Source organism: Podarcis vaucheri (genome assembly GCF_965113315.1).
Source record: "Podarcis vaucheri genome assembly, chromosome: 4".
Taxonomy (NCBI): domain Eukaryota; kingdom Metazoa; phylum Chordata; class Lepidosauria; order Squamata; family Lacertidae; genus Podarcis; species Podarcis vaucheri.
Window position 1 is genome coordinate 20,773,413 of NC_138762.1, and position 17,835 is coordinate 20,791,247.

At 42.9% G+C, this 17,835-nt stretch overlaps 1 protein-coding gene across 4 annotated transcripts in view; it reads left to right on the forward strand.

Annotated features, from left to right (window-relative positions):
- Nucleotides 1-17,835, forward strand: part of CNTN5 (contactin 5) — a 657,243-nt gene that overhangs the window by 512,221 nt on the left and 127,187 nt on the right. For all 4 annotated transcript variants that reach the window (XM_082219029.1, XM_082219028.1, XM_082219031.1 and 1 more), the window contains 3 exons: nt 10,318-10,454; nt 11,642-11,771; nt 13,084-13,234. In XM_082219029.1, coding sequence (XP_082075155.1) covers nt 10,318-10,454; nt 11,642-11,771; nt 13,084-13,234 — 418 coding nt within the window. The remainder of the gene's footprint in view (nt 1-10,317; nt 10,455-11,641; nt 11,772-13,083; nt 13,235-17,835) is intronic.

Consider the following 17,835-nt stretch of genomic DNA (forward strand, 5'->3'; position numbering starts at 1 on the left):
ATTTGTTTGCAACAGCAAGCATCTATCCTGAATTCACCCTGATTTGCTTTTGCGGTGCTTATACATCTTTCTGTTAACCATTTGTTAATCCCACAGTATTCAGGGCATTTCCCCATCTCTTTTCTATCTATGAAAATGTGTTGTGTTTTTTAAGTGGATATGTTGCACCAAGGCAATAGAGCATTTTAATCCATTATGTTTGCACAAACTTCAGTTTCCTGTATGTGCCTGAATCTCTCCTCCAAAATCTTAAGGACCTGGAAATGACCTTGGATTGCATGCTTTCTTAAGGCTCTTATTACATACAGTGACCTTATTCAATGTATTGAATGACCCAAGATATATATATATATATATATATATATATATATATATATATATATGCAGGTTTTGGTGTCTTCGGGTGTCTTCCCGTGTAAGAGTCGGGGTGTCTGTGCGACGTTTCGACGAGGTCTCACTCGTCATCTTCAGGCTGGTGCTTTCGGCTTCTTGTTACTGGAACAGAGCAGAATCTGGTGTTTGAGTTCCTATAAATACTGTTGAGGGGTGTGGTGTATAGCCTCCAACGTTCTGGGCAGAGAGGAAGTTCCTAGATTAGTGTGCCTCTTCTTCTTTTGTTCCTTAATTACTTGAGGGATATCTTGAGTGATTTCATGAGTGATATTCTGAATACCACTGGGTGGGTCATTAAGTGTAGATTAGTTGCTAAAGCTTTTGTGTCTTGACCTCTTGAGCTTGTGAAGAGTTTTTCTGAGAAGATGGCTGTGCTGCATTTAGTTGTGCTCTGGCTTGGCTTCGTGTATAGGGGCGAGCTGTGGTTTTGTGCCTTGTGCCAGCCAGATCTGTGTAGGGATTGCAGGGGGGTGCAGCATCCGGAGGTGCCACTATAGTTTGGCTACTGGATGGAGTCTGTAATATGTCTGTGGAGAGGGTCTGGGTTTGGGTCTGGTGTGGTTGATTGGTGACGGCGTTCTGTGTGCCTCTGGTTCTGGTGTCGGTTTTTGTGGGGAGGGCTAATTTCCAGATGTTCTGGAAATGCTCTGTTCCAGTAACAAGAAGCCGAAAGCACCAGCCTGAAGATGACGAGTGAGACCTCGTCGAAACGTCGCACAGACACCCCGACTCTTACACGGGAAGACACCCGAAGACACCAAAACCTGCATTCCTGTACCCGTGAAAATCTACGAAAGCATATATATATATATATATATATATATATATATATATATATATATATATATATATATATATAGATGCTTAGTAAGTGCCAGAAACAAATGAGTTAGCAGTATTATTGCTCCATCCCTAATATTCTCACCCCACCCATAATTTACATGGCTAAATCAGATAACGATAGTTTTGACCATTGCTTTTGAGTGCACTAACCTCATTTTCAGAGAATTATGGGGTTTTTTTAGCTTCAAAAACAAGCCTTGGCTATAAGAGCTGGCATTGCTACAGGTTCCTTCCTATAGGTTCACAGACTTACAGTTAAACAACCATCTTTTACACACCATCCCTTGAAGAGCTTCAGACAGGGTACTGGGATTAAACCTGTCATTCTGGGGAATGCTCTGATTTGCAATTCATCCTTAGGTACTAGCTTTCCTGTCTGCCTTAATCATGCTCAGTTTGTCAGTTGAATTTGATCCAGTTCACCATGGATGCTTTGGGGAATGCCCAAGAATGCACAGAGTCAGCCTGTCTGCTCTCATGCAATCACAGGCCGATTTGATTCCCAGCTTACCCAATGCTGACAACCAGATGTACCATGATTGCCTGATACAGCTGACACTCTGGAAACAATCACTGCTTCTGTCTCGGCCACTTGGCTTGACGTCCAGCCCTGCAAGTGACAGAAGACACTTCATGTTCGATTTGGCCAGGCCCAAGATGCTTCGCAGGTTTCATGTTTTCTGGGTTATTTTTCTCCTCTTTAAAAAACTGTGTTTTACTCCTCCCATGTCATTTTAATCACTTGCACTTTGTTGTGAACTTGTTGCTGTTGCTCAGCCCAGCATTCTAGTTGATTTCATGGCCCGCTCAGGGTGTCTCTCAAAGTTTATGTCTCTGGGGAATCTTGCTGGACCTCCCCATGGCCTCATCTGAACTGTTCACAGCCTAGAATGGCAGTAGCCAAAGTGGCACTCTGGTCTAAACCACTGAGCCTCTTGGGCTTGCCAATCAGAAGGTCGGTGGTTCGAATCCCCATAAAGGGGCGAGCTCCCATTGCTCTGTCCTAGCTCCTGCCAACCTAACAATTCAAAAGCATGCCAGTGCAAGTAGATAAATAGGTACCACTGTGGCAGGAAGGTAAATGGTGTTTGCGTGCACTCTGGCTTCCATCACGGTGTTCTGCTGCACCAGTGGCGGTTTAGAAAGCTGTCTGTGGACAAACGCCAGCTCCCTCAGCCTGAAGCGAGATGAGCACCGCAACCCCATAGATGCCTTTGACTGGACTTAACCGTTCAGGGGTCCTTTACCTTTATCTTTTCCTTTGCCCTTCATATGTTACCAGACTACAACTCCCATCATGCCAGACCACTGGCTGGGGCTACAGTGGGGTGAAGCTGTTGATTTTGGGGAAAAGAGCAAAATAGAAAGAATTCAATTTTAAATTCAGTTCTCCACATTTACAAACCAACTTACAAATTATTATTTTTTAAAATAAGAATATTTATTTGCTCTTTAGTTTGATTCCCCCCCCCCCTAGGATACACATTTTGTGTGCATTTTTGCCTGGATATGCAAAGCACTCTTCCCGGATATTTGTTTTTTATGTTATTCTTATTAACATATGCATTTAGATGCATGTCTTGTACATATTACTTGGTTGGCGAGTTGCACTGCAGAATTCAAAAATGTACAAATTTCAAAGGGTGGCTGTGTTCTAGTCCACATAGAATCATAGAGTTGGGACCACAAGGTTCATCTAGTCCAACCCTATGAATTGCAGGAATCCTTTGCCCAACATGGGGCTGGAACCCACAACCCTGATATTAAGAGTCTCATGCTCTACCAACTGAGCCATCCAGATATTGCTTTGGATACTGTGAATTTGAGAAGTTTGCCTTTCAATGAGAACTGAGTTGAATTTCTCCTCTGTCCCTAGCTGTGGGTAATGGGAGTTGGAGTCCGTCCACCTTTGCAGGGCCATGGCCTTTCCATCACTGCCCTGTGTTGTTTCTTCTTGCAAATTCATCAATATATATATACTGAGAGAAAAGAAACTTTAAACATGCATTTATATAATTTGAGGGGATCTTTATATATATATATATATATGCTTTCGTAGATTTTCACGGGTACAGGAATGCAGGTTTTGGTGTCTTCGGGTGTCTTCCCGTGTAAGAGTCGGGGTGTCTGTGCGACGTTTCGACGAGGTCTCACTCGTCATCTTCAGGCTGGTGCTTTCGGCTTCTTGTTACTGGAACAGAGCAGAGTCTGGTGTTTGAGTTCCTATAAATACTGTTGAGGGGTGTGGTGTATAGCCTCCAACGTTCTGGGCAGAGAGGAAGTTCCTAGATTAGTGTGCCTTTTCTTCTTTTGTTCCTTAATTACTTGAGGGATATCTTGGGTGATTTCATGAGTGATATTCTGAATACCACTGGGTGGGTCATTAAGTGTAGATTAGTTGCTAAAGCTTTCGTGTCTTGACCTCTTGAGCTTGTGAAGAGTTTTTCTGAGAAGATGGCTGTGCTGCATTTAGTTGTGCTCTGGCTTGGCTTCGTGTATAGGGGCGAGCTGTGGTTTTGTGCCTTGTGCCAGCCAGATCTGTGTAGGGATTGCAGGGGGGTGCAGCATCCGGAGGTGCCACTATAGTTTGGCTACTGGATGGAGTCTGTAATATGTCTGTGGAGAGGGTCTGGGTTTGGGTCTGGTGTGGTTGATTGGTGACGGCGTTCTGTGTGCCTCTGGTTCTGGTGTCGGTTTTTGTGGGGAGGGCTAATTTCCAGATGTCTGGCAGGCGGGACGTGTCGTCACGCTTGTTCATGTTGTGAGGGTGTTTCTCTATCTCGATGGCTTCCATGATTATTCTCTTGTGGTGATGTTCCATGTTAAAGAGCAATTTGGAATCTGCAAAATTATATATATATATGGATGCGTGTGGCGCTATGGTCTAAAGCACAGAGCCGAGGGCTTGCCAATCAGAAGGTCAGCGGTTCAAATCCCTGTGATGGGATGAGCTCCTGTTGCTCGGTCCCTGCTCCTGGCAATCTAGCAGTTTGAAAGCACACCAAGTGCAAGTAGATAAATAGGTACCACTCCGGCGGGAAGGTAAACGGCATTTCCGTGCACTGCTCTGGTTTGCCAGAAGTGGCTTAGTCATTCTGGCCACATGATCCGGAAAAACTGTCTCCGGACAAACGCTGGCTCCCTCGGCCAGTAAAGCGAGATGAGCGCCACAACCCCAGAGTTGTCCGCGACTGGACCTAGTGGTCAGGGGTCCCTTTACCATATATATATATATGGTAACCTGCTATTAATGCAGAAACCATGGATTGGAATTATGGTTAGAAGTATTAACCAGAAATAGATCCATCCATCCTCACTTCCAGGGAACTGCAGTAAGCGATCTTGAGATTAGCAAGGCATCAATCCAAATGGGGAAAGGAGTGCAATAACTTTATATAATTGTAATGTTCCTATTCAATCCCCCACCCTCATGGACCAGAATGATTGCATTTATTCTTTGGCTGCAGGTGCATAAATGAGAGTTGCAAGATCCTTATCTCCTAGAAGTAAGAATTGTCAGGATATGTTTCTACTCATGCATGATTCTGAAACCTGGACTAGGGGACAGTGTTTTGTGCGGGACTGCAGAACCAGGGGCACACTTTTGCTCTAAAGCAGAGTCTCTGAATCCTTTTAAACTGTGTTGTGTCGTATTACTTTAAACTGTGTGTTTTTGTATTATTATTATTTTAAATAGTACTAACAGCATTTTAGTAATTACATGCCAACAAAACACTCCAGACCCGAACATCTTATCAGTGCAAGCTTAATGTTCTAATTAAAGTGAACAATTGGCTGACTTGGTTAGTCTCATTAATTTTTCCTTTCTCATAAATGGCCAACGATGCCCATTTATCATAAGGAGGGTCTTCGCTTGAGCTGCTTTCTGTTAGTCACATATAAAAATAGTTTAATTTTTGCAATTTGCCATAATTATGTTAACAATTGCTCTATTGTAGAAATCCTTTTCCCTTTCCATTATTTGCCTAGTATTCTTTTCACCAAAAGTAAGGTAACATTGATCACCCCTCTTTGATAGTTTGACCCCACTTGCTTGAATTACATTTTTAAAATGGACTTAACCATTAGAAATAAACTTTGATCATCCTCAACAACAGAATATCCTCTTCACTTCATCAGACAAACCTAAATGCTTTAAAGTGTTAACCAAGATCATAGTGCACTAGAAAGGCATATGCAATCTATCACTTTCCAGCAGTTTACTACTTGGAGGTGGCCTTCTCTTTCCATCTTAATTGAGTTATTATTTTCTGAAGAAGCTCTTTGATAAAAAGGGTTGTAATTTAGTGGTTAGTGCTACTTTTTGAACTGATTTATTAATATGCATTCTTAGCTTTCTAAACATCAGAGGACCTAAGCAGCTTACCATAAATGTAAACATATACAGAGGAAATATTACAGTTAGACAAGGCAGTTAGTAAACAATGATAAATCATGTCCTTTCTCCCCTCTATTGTACATTTATTCTCATGCATATATACATAATGGGTTGGTTCACACATAACACCATGCCATGGTTTGTTTAACAATCAATCAGTTGTTTCACAGATGATGAAATAAACCATGGCTTGCATCTCCAAAGTTTGTTTTGTTTTGTTTTGCTGCAGCTCCTGCATCAAGCCTTTGTAGCTCTGTGAGCTTCTTGGGTGAGGGGGCCAAAAAAACCATGGTTAATGAATGGTGCTTGGCTCACATCGTACTTAAACCAAGGGTCATCAGCAAACCAGCAAACCATGGCGAAAGTGTGTACACTTGTTGCTTTGCACAACTCACCTATTGTGCACAGAGATCAACTTGATGGCAAATCATTTTCTTCGTTAGGATTGTTTATTTGCACTCAGAAAATTTCAAGACTCTGAAATAATGATGTCCTACTTAATAAGCAGCCATTTTTAAAGGATAGCTTCTTCCCTTTCCCTACAAGTCATGGCAGTCATGCATATACAAAATTCGAGATGCGGAATGATTTGAAAGCATAAATTCATGCAAGCAGATATGTACCGTCTGCGCTGTAAATCAGATAATCCCTGGTTCAAATCTCTCCTTAGCCACTTGGTGGCCTTAGCAAAGCCATTCTCCCTCTGGCTTAAGTGCAACATATGGTTATTTCGACCCCAACCTTCTAGTGCTGATGTGCCACTCAGGGAAGCTTACAACAATTTAAAACCGTGGTGTCAAAGTACACAAAAAAGGCATAAAACTACAACAAAGCTGGGGACATAAGTAAAACATTACCTTTTCAGTGGATATTTACCCCCAGCCTTCCAAAGAAGGTTTTGAGGGTGAAAAGGGACTGCTTGGGGGGAGAAGCGGCAATTTCCATTCTGCAGACAGACATCTCTTGCAGTAGCAGGGCAGGAAAGTTGGATACTTCCCAATATATTTTTTTAAGAGTTATTATTATTGTTTTTGTCACATGCAGGCTCATAAAGATTTAATCAATGCAACCAATTATTTAATGTCGCAGAAAATAGGGGGGAATGCCCCTTTTAAAATGGTGTCTGCCACATTGTGACAGCTGAGCAGACCTGAGTCTGGTCAGTGCGCAGATTGGAGACCCTTGGAAACCCCTTGAGGGAGGATATACTGTACTTTTCCATGTATAATATGCCCCCTTGTATAAGAGGCCCCCTATTTTGGGGGACTCCAATTTCAGAAAATTCCCCAAAGTTGTTGAGCTGTTTTTTTTGGGGGGGGATGCAGTAGATCACTAACCCGACGGTTGCAATCGCTCACCCTACTTGCTAACAATCGCTCATGTCTGCTACGAGTGTCTGCCCGATCGCCAACAGCAGAAGTAAATAGCAAGCACAATTGCCGCAGCAGCAGCCAATCCTCAGCAGCCCTTGACACAGCAACCAATCAAACACCCATTTCCCACAGCCAATACAAAGAAATCCTTGCCACAGCCACCAATCACACAACAAATTGCCAATGGCAGTCTGCAGCTCACAGCTGCCACCAATTACCCCTCACCCATACCCACAACCTGTGTATAAGACGCCCCAGTTTTTAAATCTTATTTTTCAGAAAGAAAGAAAAAAAAACCCTGGTCTTATACACAGAAAAGTACGGTTAATTCATTTAAAATATAGGGGTCTTTTTGGAAGTGCTCATTTTGCTGCTATCAATAAGTCTGTAATCAATGTTGACACTGTTCAGGGGGTCTGTTCACTGACGATGATGATGAAAAAAAGAACTCTGAAGACATTTGAAGCGCTTGGGACCCTGTTGTTAAATATATCAAAGAAAAGTTGGGAATTTCAGGGTCAGGAATCAATTTCAATAAAAGAATTTGTTCTGCTTCCCAACAATCCATGGTCACTCTTTTAAGTTATCAAAAGTTGTTACTCCGTTGTTCTGACAGAACAATTGGTCAAATATTCAGTTCACTCCAGAGAGCTAGTGTGGTGTAGTGGTTAAGAGCGGTAGTCTCGTAATCTGGTGAACTGGGTTCGCTTCCCCGCTCCTCCACATGCAGCTGCTGGGTGACCTTGGGCTAGTCACACTTCTCTGAAGTCTCTCAGCCCCACTCACCTCACAGAGTGTTTGTTGTGGGGGAGGAAGGGAAAGGAGAATGTTAGCCACTTTTTTGACTTCTTAAAGGGAGTGAAAGGCGGGATATCAAATCCAAACTCTTCTTTTTTCTTCTTCTTGAGACTCTTATTTTCAGGGCTGTGGGATTGAGCTCCATGTCGGGCAAAAAGGGTTGGACTAAATGACCCTCATAGTCCCTTCCAACTCTACAATTCTATGAATTACTGCAACCAGTTACTATTATTTCAAACCCAGGGCGATGTTTTCAAGCAGTGCTTCTAGGGTATTGACATGGAATCCCAGCCTTCATAATATTTTAGCATAATATGTGCTTGCATGGATGCCCAACCCTTGCCTTCAGATGCAGAGCTAACAGCACAATCTTATATACGTTTCTTCAGAAGTCAATATCACTGAGTTCACTGGGACTTACTCCCAGCTAAGCATTCATATAACTGCAGTCTAAATGCCAGCTTGATGTCTACTCCTTGCAACCTATAACCCCGGGAAGAACTGCCATGCCTTTCCTACAGCTTCTTGGACCACTGATTGGTGACTGGTCAAATACCAAACAGATTATAAGATTTATTTTTTAAATTCTGTCCAGCACAAGGACTGCTATTAAAGTGCTTTATTGATTTTGTTCTGTCCAAAATAGATCCATCGCTGTGCTAACTCTCCATTGCTAACCAACCCTGCCAGATATATTATTCTGCATTCCTTGATGTCAAGGCCATTGACATCTGATACTCTGCGATGCCGCACAGAAGAGATTTAAAAGCTTTCCTCTTCAGTGCATTGGATTAATGAGTTAAGCCTTATTAATTTGAGAAGGCTTTTTTCCTCTTTGGAAGTTGGCATCTGTAGCATAGCTAGTTATTAAGGCCTCAAGCCTACAACATCAGCTGCTGCTGTTCAACCATTGTGTTGACTGGGGGAATCGTATTCAGAGCTAGGCTGACAGGCAGCGTACTCTACAGAGCTAGGAATTCCCCAGACCACAAGAAGCTTTACACAGAAAATGAAAGGAGTAAAGGCCAGAGAATGGTCTAAGCTCAGATAATGCTGTTGCACTAGCTCTGTGCAGACAATATTCCATGCAGAAATCAATTTATGCTGGGGTGCTCCCAACAACAAACGTTGATTCTTCCCTGTTGTTGCCAGAACTCATAGTCACCTGGTATGGAATGTGAATTTGCTCAGCTAATTAATACTCAGGCACAGTATGAATCAAATGTTGCTTCCCTCAATGATTCTTCTACGGCTCGCAATGGAAAGTGAGAGTTTTCACACAAATCTGGGAAGTACTCTGAAAACACAGCAGAAGTAGAGAGAGAGATGATTCTTAAAATACTCATAATTGGTGTGTTTTTGTGTGTTTGTGGTCAGAGGCAGCATTCTTCTGAATACCATAGGAGCCACAGAAGAGGAGATTCCTGTTGCATTCAGGTCCCTCTTGTGGGCTTCCCATGGGCACCTTGCTGGCCATTGTAAGAACAGAGTGTTGGACTCTTTACAAACTTGGTGGATCATAAGGGGGATGCTGTGTATCTTGATTTCAGTAAGGCATTTGATAAAGTCCCCCATAATCTTATTGTGGAGAAGTTGGTAAAATGTGGGCTGGATGAGGTAACTGTTAGGTGGATTGGCAGCTGTACCCAAAGAATGTTCACTAATGGTTCCTCATCATCCTGGGGGAGGTTTGACAATTGGGGTACCGTAGGGTTCTGTCCCGGGACCGTTGTTGTTCAATGTCTTTATAAATGACTTGGATAAAGGAACTGAGGGGATGCTCATCCAATTTGTAGATGACACCAAACTGGGAGCAGGTAGCCAATGATGCTGAAGATAGAATCGAGATTCAAGATGACCTTAACAGATTGGATAACGGGCCCAAACAGGGATGATACTGGAAGGTAGTTTTCCCACCCCTACAGAAGTATAGTGTCCTAATCAAGGCAAGTAATAGTACCCCTCGATTCTGCCTTGGTCAGACCACATCTGGAATACTGTTTCCGGTTTTGGGTGCCACAATTTAAGAAGGATGTTGACAAGCTGAAACGTGTGCAAACGTGTGCAACCAAGATGATCAAGCGTCTGGAAGCCAAGCCTTATGAGGAAAAGTTGAAGGAGTTGGGCAACTTAATAAGATCAATACACCATTTAATGAACAAAAATATTCTAAGCAGCTTACATGAAGCAATATAAAATATGCAGAAGACAATGCTGATAAAATCAAACTTTGAAAACAAGGGGTTGTATCCAACCCTCCGGAACTGATTTCGAGGATGCAGGGTAATGGAGGAAGAGGAGGGGGACAGGAGGGGAAGAAGAAACTTTATGCACAGAAGTGTGCTGTACCAATGGAACTGCAGCACTGACCCATGTAGATGTAACATTTATCAAAATGCAAAGGCAGCAGTTTAAAAGCAAATGTACACAATGGCATTTCATATCTTCATAGACTTAGCTATAGTTCCAGCAGTATCAAGCACTGTGATCCTCTTCTGTTATTTTTGGCAGCATACCCACATTGGGTGGAGAGGCTGAATGATACCCAGCTGGACAGTGGAGATCAGCTCCGATGGGAATGCAAAGCTACTGGAAAGCCAAGACCCACCTATCGATGGCTGAAAAACGGAACCCCTCTCTGGCCAGAGGTAAGTGTGCAGTTAGTTTTGCTTTGCTTTCTGAGCACATTCCTTTCAGGGTCAGGGTTTGTGTTGTGCTTACCTTGCTTTTGAGGCAGGTGTTTCATTGAACAAATCATTGAACAAATGATTCAACAAATCGTTGAACTACTGGTCTGCAGCCCTCTGGGAAGGGGTGGAGGGAAATCCAATTCAGTTTGCATTTATAAGTGAATCTGCCTGATTTGTCCTTTTCAAAATACTACAGCAACTAAAACATAGCTTGGCCATCTTTCAAAATTTACTCCTCTCTGAATTTTGCACTGCAATTCTCCAGGTGTCTAATGTTTACAAAAACGCTCATATACATTATACACCTGCATACATAACGTGTGTATTTAAATGCACATCTTAGTGAAAATAGCATAGAAAAATGAATTGTATTTTGGGAAATGGCGTACAAAAATATGCATATTGGGAGCAATTCACATCCAATCCTGATGAGGACATAAAAAAGAAGGGGGGAAACGGTGTTGAAATGTAGAGAACTGAACCTAAGATTGACAAAATGAAAAATTGAAACTGACAGATTCTGGCATCCATATGTCTGGGTTGCCTCCGCTTCATTTGAAGCCCCAGGAATGCTGAGTCCTTCTGTGAAACTTTTTCAGATCAGGAAGTTCAGGCAGCCAGGGAGGCTGCTGAATGCTGTGGAAATGCTGTAAAAGTAGGGCAAGGTCCAAATCCTGCACCCGCTGAAATTCTCCAGAAATTCTGAAGAATCCTCTGGGGACAAAGCAGGAAAACAGAAGCCTTTTTCACAGGGGGAAGAAAACTTTCAGCTCTGTACTAAGATCTTCAATCTCAAATGAGCCAGGTCTGAAGCATAATAGACTGCAGGCAGCAGTGAGTCAGCCAGTTAAAACTGTGATCTTTCATGCAGCCATCGGGTTCTGATCACACTTCAGCTGAAAGAAGATAATCCCAGACCATAACCATTGTGTGCGCTTTTCAGCGTCTAAAATATTTCAGCACTGTCATAAAGAGTGAAGCAAAAGGACAGCCGCCACAATTAAACTCAGGAAGCTACTTCTGTGCATGTTCACTTGTATGAACCTGCCCCCCGCCCCTCTTCCTATATTCTGTAAAGCTGAAAACCCGACAAATCTCCCTGGTTTTGTTTGCTTTTGTAGAATTATTTTCCTGTTTCATTGCAGAGCAGGATTGAGATGGTTAATGGTGTACTGCTGATCCACAGTGTCAATCAGTCTGATGCTGGAATGTACCAGTGCGTAGCCGAAAACAAGCACGGAGCCGTTTACACCAGCGCCGAGTTGAGGATTTTGGGTGTGTACTTAAGAAGGTTGCTCTGTTTACATTTTATTATTAAGAATGCGCTGCTGGGATAGGGGGACAGTTGGGGAGGGGAGGGCCGTAGGTCAGTGGTAGAGCAAGGAGAGATGCCTGTCTGAAACCCTGGCAAGTTTTAGGGACTGGGCAGAGGAGGAATGGCGGAGACTGCCTCCCCAGTTTGACCCTTCCAGAGAAGAAGGAGACAGTTCAGAATTACAACAGGGGTTTGAGGGAAGTCACAGCTCAGAGGAAGATGAGGGGGAAAGTTGGGAAATAATGGGAGAGGAGGAGCAGGCAGAGCTGGATCAGCAGCTGCCTGACACGTTGTCACTAGAAATAATAATAATAATAATAATAATAATAATAATAATAATAATAATAATAATAATTTATTATTTGTACCCCACCAAACTGGCTGGGTCTCCCCAGCCACTGTGGGCGGCTTCCAACAAAGATTCAAAATGTCACACATTAAAAACTTCCCTAAACAGGGCTGCCTTCAGATGTCTTCTAAATGTCAGGTAGTTGTTTATCTCTTTGACATCTGATGGGAGGGCGTTCCACAGGGTGGGCGCCACTACTGAGAAGGCCCTCTGCCTGCTTCCCTGTAGCTTCGCTTCTCGCAGTGAGGGAACCGCCAGAAGTCCCTCAGAGCTGGACCTCAGCATCCGGGCAGAAAGATGGGGGTGGAGACGGTCCTTCAGGTATACTGGGCCGAGGGCATTTAGGGCTTTAAAGGTCAACACCAACACTTTGAATTGTGCTTGGAAACGTACTGGGAGCCAATGTAGGTCTTTCAGGACCGGTGTTATACGCACCACTCTGGCGAGACAGTTTGCGGGCAGGTAGGGTCTCAGCCTGTGTACCAGATGGAGCTGATAAACAGCTGCCCTGGACACAGAATTGACCTGTGCCTCCATGAACAGCTGTGAGTCCAGAATGACTCCCAGGCTGCGCACCTGGTCCTTCAGGGGTACAGTTACCCCATTCAGGACTTATCTATAACTCTGGGTGCCCATCTGGGTCAGCACAGCATCAGGCTAGCCTGGGCAGTCGAGGGTGTGTGTGTTGCTAATGTCCATAGAAACACCATCTCCTTTCCCTCAGAATCTCTTGATGGGCTCTGGCACTATGCCAGAGAAACAGACTGAGGGAGATTTTAATATCTTAATCCCTTTTAACCACTATAGGATAGGGAAGTGAGGAAAAGAGGGGGAGAGAAAATGAGAGCATATTGGCATGCGACATCTGTGAATTAATTAATTGAAATACTAAGCTAAGAGACTGAAATATTTCCTTTCAACAGCTTTGGCTCCAACTTTCCCCCCAAGCCAACTGAAGAAAACAATCATTATAACCAGGGGCCAAGAAGTTGCCGTCGAGTGCAAGCCACAAGCCTCCCCCAAACCCGCCATCTCATGGAAGAAAGGAGACAAAGCAGTGAGAGAGAATAAAAGGTCAGATGCCGGTTCATTAATTTTTGCCTTTGACTGAATGAATGCCTGCGAGAAAGAGATAACAGGCAAGCGCCTTTGATCGACAATCGCCGGCTTTAAATGCTCCGCATAAATGCTGAGAATGTGCGACGCTTTGTTATTTTTTATTAACGCATTTTAATGTATATTTTAATTCCTGGAAATGGAAGCTGTTTTGTGAAGAAGAGCAGGATATTAGTTAGTCTTTTCAAAGGATAGGTTTTGGCATGAGAGAAGGTGTTCAGAAAATGAATGTCAGAAGCACCCCGCACAAAATGGGGCAGTAGGACTGTGCACTGCACGCACCCCGCTCTGCCCCGATCCAGGGCCCTGCCTGCCTCTCTTTCTTCCCAGCTGATGTCTCACCCCATGACAGCCCTGGATTGCTCTGTGTGTTCCAAACTTGAACCATCTGAGGCTGTCACAACACGAATTGGTAAAAGCCTAGATTGACCCCCCAACTGGCACAATTCAGTTTGAGATTCATGCTTCAGCTGAATGGAGTGCACAGGCCTTTATGACAGTGATCCACAGCACACACTACTGCCGAGTTTCTCCACAGCTCCTCGTGGACTCCTCCTTGTTCTCTCCCATCCTCTTTCCCCAACAATTCTGGCTTCCCTCATCCCTGCTTAACTTTATAATAACCCCTTGTCTCCATTGTGCCTCTTCCATCCTGTTTCATAAGTAGACAAACACACACACACACACACCACACACACACACGTGTTAAACAGGGTTGTGTTATCACCCCAACTCTATTATTTTCATTGCTATGATCCTACACATTGTCAAAGGGAAACTCCCCACCAGGGTAGAAATCATATATTGAACAGATGGAAAGCTCTTTAATTTGAGTAGGCTGAAAGCAAAGAGTAAGGATGCCATAACTTCAGTATGCTGATGACAACGAAGTGTGCGCGCACTCAAAGGATGACCTCCAAACCATTCTAAATATGTTCACAGAAGCTTACGAAAAGCTTGGCCTATTGCTCAACATCCAAAAAACCAAAGTACTGCACCAACAAGCACAAAACAAGCCCTCTGCTGTGCCACAAATCCAACTCAATAGTATAATGTTGGAAAGTGTCAATCACTTCTCCTACCTGAGCCGACACGGATGCCAAAATCTAGCATCACCTGAGCTCTGCGAGTGCAGCTTTCTCCCAAAGTGCAGAGTGTTTGAGGACCGGGACTTTTGCAGGGAAACCAAAATGCATGTTTACAAAGCTATTGTACTACCAACCTTACTGTATGCTTGTGAAACATGGACCATTTATAAAACCATTTCCAACTCCTTGAAAGATTCCATCAACGGTGTCTCCAAAGAATTTTACATATCACTTAGGAAGACAGGCAAACTAATGCCAGTGTACCAGAAGAAGCAAAGATCACCAGTGTTGAAGCAATGATTCTTCAACTTTATTGGACTGGTCATGTTGTTTGTATGCCTGATTATCATCTTTCAAAGCAACTACTCTATTCAGAACTTAAAAATGAGAAGCGTAATGCTGGTGGTCAACAAAAGAGGTTTAAAGACTCTCTCAAGGCAAATCTTAAAAAATGTAGTATAAACACCAACAACTGGGAAAGACTGGCCTGTGAGCACTCCAATTGGAGAACAGCCTTTATCAAAGGTGTCAAGACACTTGAACTCAAGACGAAAGGGAAAAATGTGCTAAGAGGAAGGCATGCTTGGCAAACCCTCACCATGATCAACTCCCACCCAGAAACCTATGTCCCCACTGTGGAAGGACGTGTGGATCCAGAATTGGCCTCCACAGTCACTTATGGACTTGCTGTTAAGACTGTGTTCATGGAAGACAATCTTACTCAGCTATAAGTGATCACCAAAGAAGAAAGAAGAAGCCTCTTTCATCCTGCTTCATAAGTAGACACACACACACACACACACACAGGAGAGGGGAGAAATTCAGTTCAGTTCACATTTAGATGCCAACTTCCCTAATTCACACTTTCTGAAACAATACACAAATCAAAACACAGCCACGTCCCTCAAAACTGACACTTCTCCAGATTTTGCAATGCAGTTCACCAGCCAAGTGATGTGTACAAAAACACATATACTGGGGGTAAAGGACTCACACAAATGCATATATTAGTGAAGATAACATATAAAAATGCATTATACTATAGGAGAGTGCCATGCAAAAAATGTATATATTAGGCAAAATTGAATTTAAAAAGGAGTCATTGAAAGAAGCTGAAATTGACAGATTCACCTAGTCCTACCCTTCGCACTCTCTCACACAAACACACTTCCAATTCTCTCCCTCTGGTCACTTCTTCCACTCTCTCCATTCTCTCAGGTTTGCCAATTATCTTCTTCCCACCTGAGTCCTATCTTACCTGCTAATTCTCTTCTCAGTTTTGCTTCACAATTTCACAGCCCTTCAAGCTTCACAGTTTGTTCTGTGCCCCTGCAGGCTATCCCATGCGCAGTGCTCTTGGCAGTCCCCTGAGAAAATAACAGACTAAGGCAATAGGGGTGGACTAACTGCAGGGAAAATGTGTCGAGCTATTGATGAAATGTTAGCTAAGATACCTAAAATAGGGACTCACGCAGGAGGCTCTCTGGGCTGATCTATTCGATCACTTGCTTCCTGGACTGTGTCATTTCAAGCTGTAGGTGTGGGAGTTGTGTTTTTGAATGCTTTCTCATGTACAAATTGCTCTGCACATAGAAAACGGTGAGGTCAGGTATTCTGTTTTTGTTTATTTAAAACTGGGGGTCTTAAAATATGCAACGCCCCATCCCTTCTTGCATGCGTACCCGCCTGGAGTCTGAAGTGGTACAGTCCAAAGAGGACTCTGCCATGTGATTTTGGCAAACATGCCGCTCAACACTTTGTGGTCTAGGAATACCCAAGTCAGAAAATGAAGGTAAGTTTATAGCTGGAATTAAACAAGATGACGTGCAAAGCTTGACACATGGCACTATCAATTATCAAGAGATACACAAGAGAAGAAGAAAGTGTGTTGTTTCTGCTCTCAGAGTCAGGAGAGATCCAAGATGAATTAATGTCTCTTCGCCCTGTAGGTGAAGCTCTTCTCGATGTTAGTGGTCACTTCATTACCTCAAGTGGTTTTCAGCGTGACCACTAATTCCAATAGTACTTGAATGTGATTTGTCGTTACTTGATTCTCCTTTACTCATAATTTTGAGAGATGTCCTTAAAATGGATATATTACCTTACACTTGTCTTTTTGATGCACCCACTGACTGAGCCTAGACAAATCACGTAGCTGGCAATTTCCTGTAGTGGACGAATTTCCTGTAGTGCTAGCACGAACTCTGTTTCTTTTTTAATGTTGTTCTGGAGAAGAGCTGTTCCCATCCACAACCACACAGTGTAACTGATGATGGAGGATCTCTTCTCCAGCTCTTCCTGGTATTCTGGAGCCAATGAAGATTGGACATGCAGCTGTCATAGTGCTGCTTTGGCATTCCCCCTGCTGGAAATGCTCCTGAAAATCCCAGCAGAGAAAATAAATGTTGGTTGCACATATCAGTAAGATCTAGTGACTAGCACTTGAAGGTGACATCGATTTCAGTTGTGTTCATGGAAGTGCATTTTTGAAAAGGAAGTGTTTGGTCATCAGGTAGTTCTGTGTTTGCTGCCAACTTCCTTCCTGTTTTTAAGGTGAGCTTTTATCCTCTGGAATCTAAATAATTGGTTTTCAAACTTTCCACCTTCATGTCTGCTATGGAACCACTGTGCTTTTTAGAACATTCTGGAGAGTGTCCTAGGATGAACATGAAGTTAATGTTGAGTGGTAGCCACGCCTGTTAGACATCACCATTGCTCCATGTGAACTCAAGGTAGACTCTAGAACACAGCCAACACTATCCTGACTCTGGATCTGCATTACTAGGGAAGATCAGTAGTGGTCGGCTGTCTTATTTGCCAAGGAAGCTTGTCCACTAATTCTGTATTTTCTTTTGAGTAACTTCTGATATCTCCTGTTCATTTTTTAATTTATAAGTCTGGTAAAACCTACTTATCCAGAGGGAAAATTCCGTGGAACCTTGAGGTTCTCTGAAACCCCAATTTGAAGGCATTTTTTTTTAAAAAAAATTTAATCTACTCCACACAGTATTTGGTGAGCTACAAGAATTAACTATAAGGGGGAAAAAACACAAAGCTTTGCACTTCTCCCTCTCTCTCACACACACACACAATTTTTCTCATTACTGCGCTTTCATGCCTGCTCATTATTACCATTACATGACCATTAATTATACTTAAAATAAAACCATCCCAAACCACTCTAGCAAAGAAAAATCCTATTAAGACTCTATTATTACTTACTTTGCTCCCTCTGGAAGAGAAAACGTGTTTTAATTGTCTGCTTTTAGCTAAGAAAAAGTTAATTTCAAGAAGATGGTGTCTTTTATATAAAAAAGTAAATGGGTTTGCTTTAGTTTGTTAGCCTTTTCTGAATGTCAATGACAGTATCACTCCAGAATTGTTTACATTTCAAGATTTGTGTTTTAATTGTATGGCTGATGATTGCAAACTGATTTCCAGCTGATGGTTACAAGCCAATTTCCAGCATTC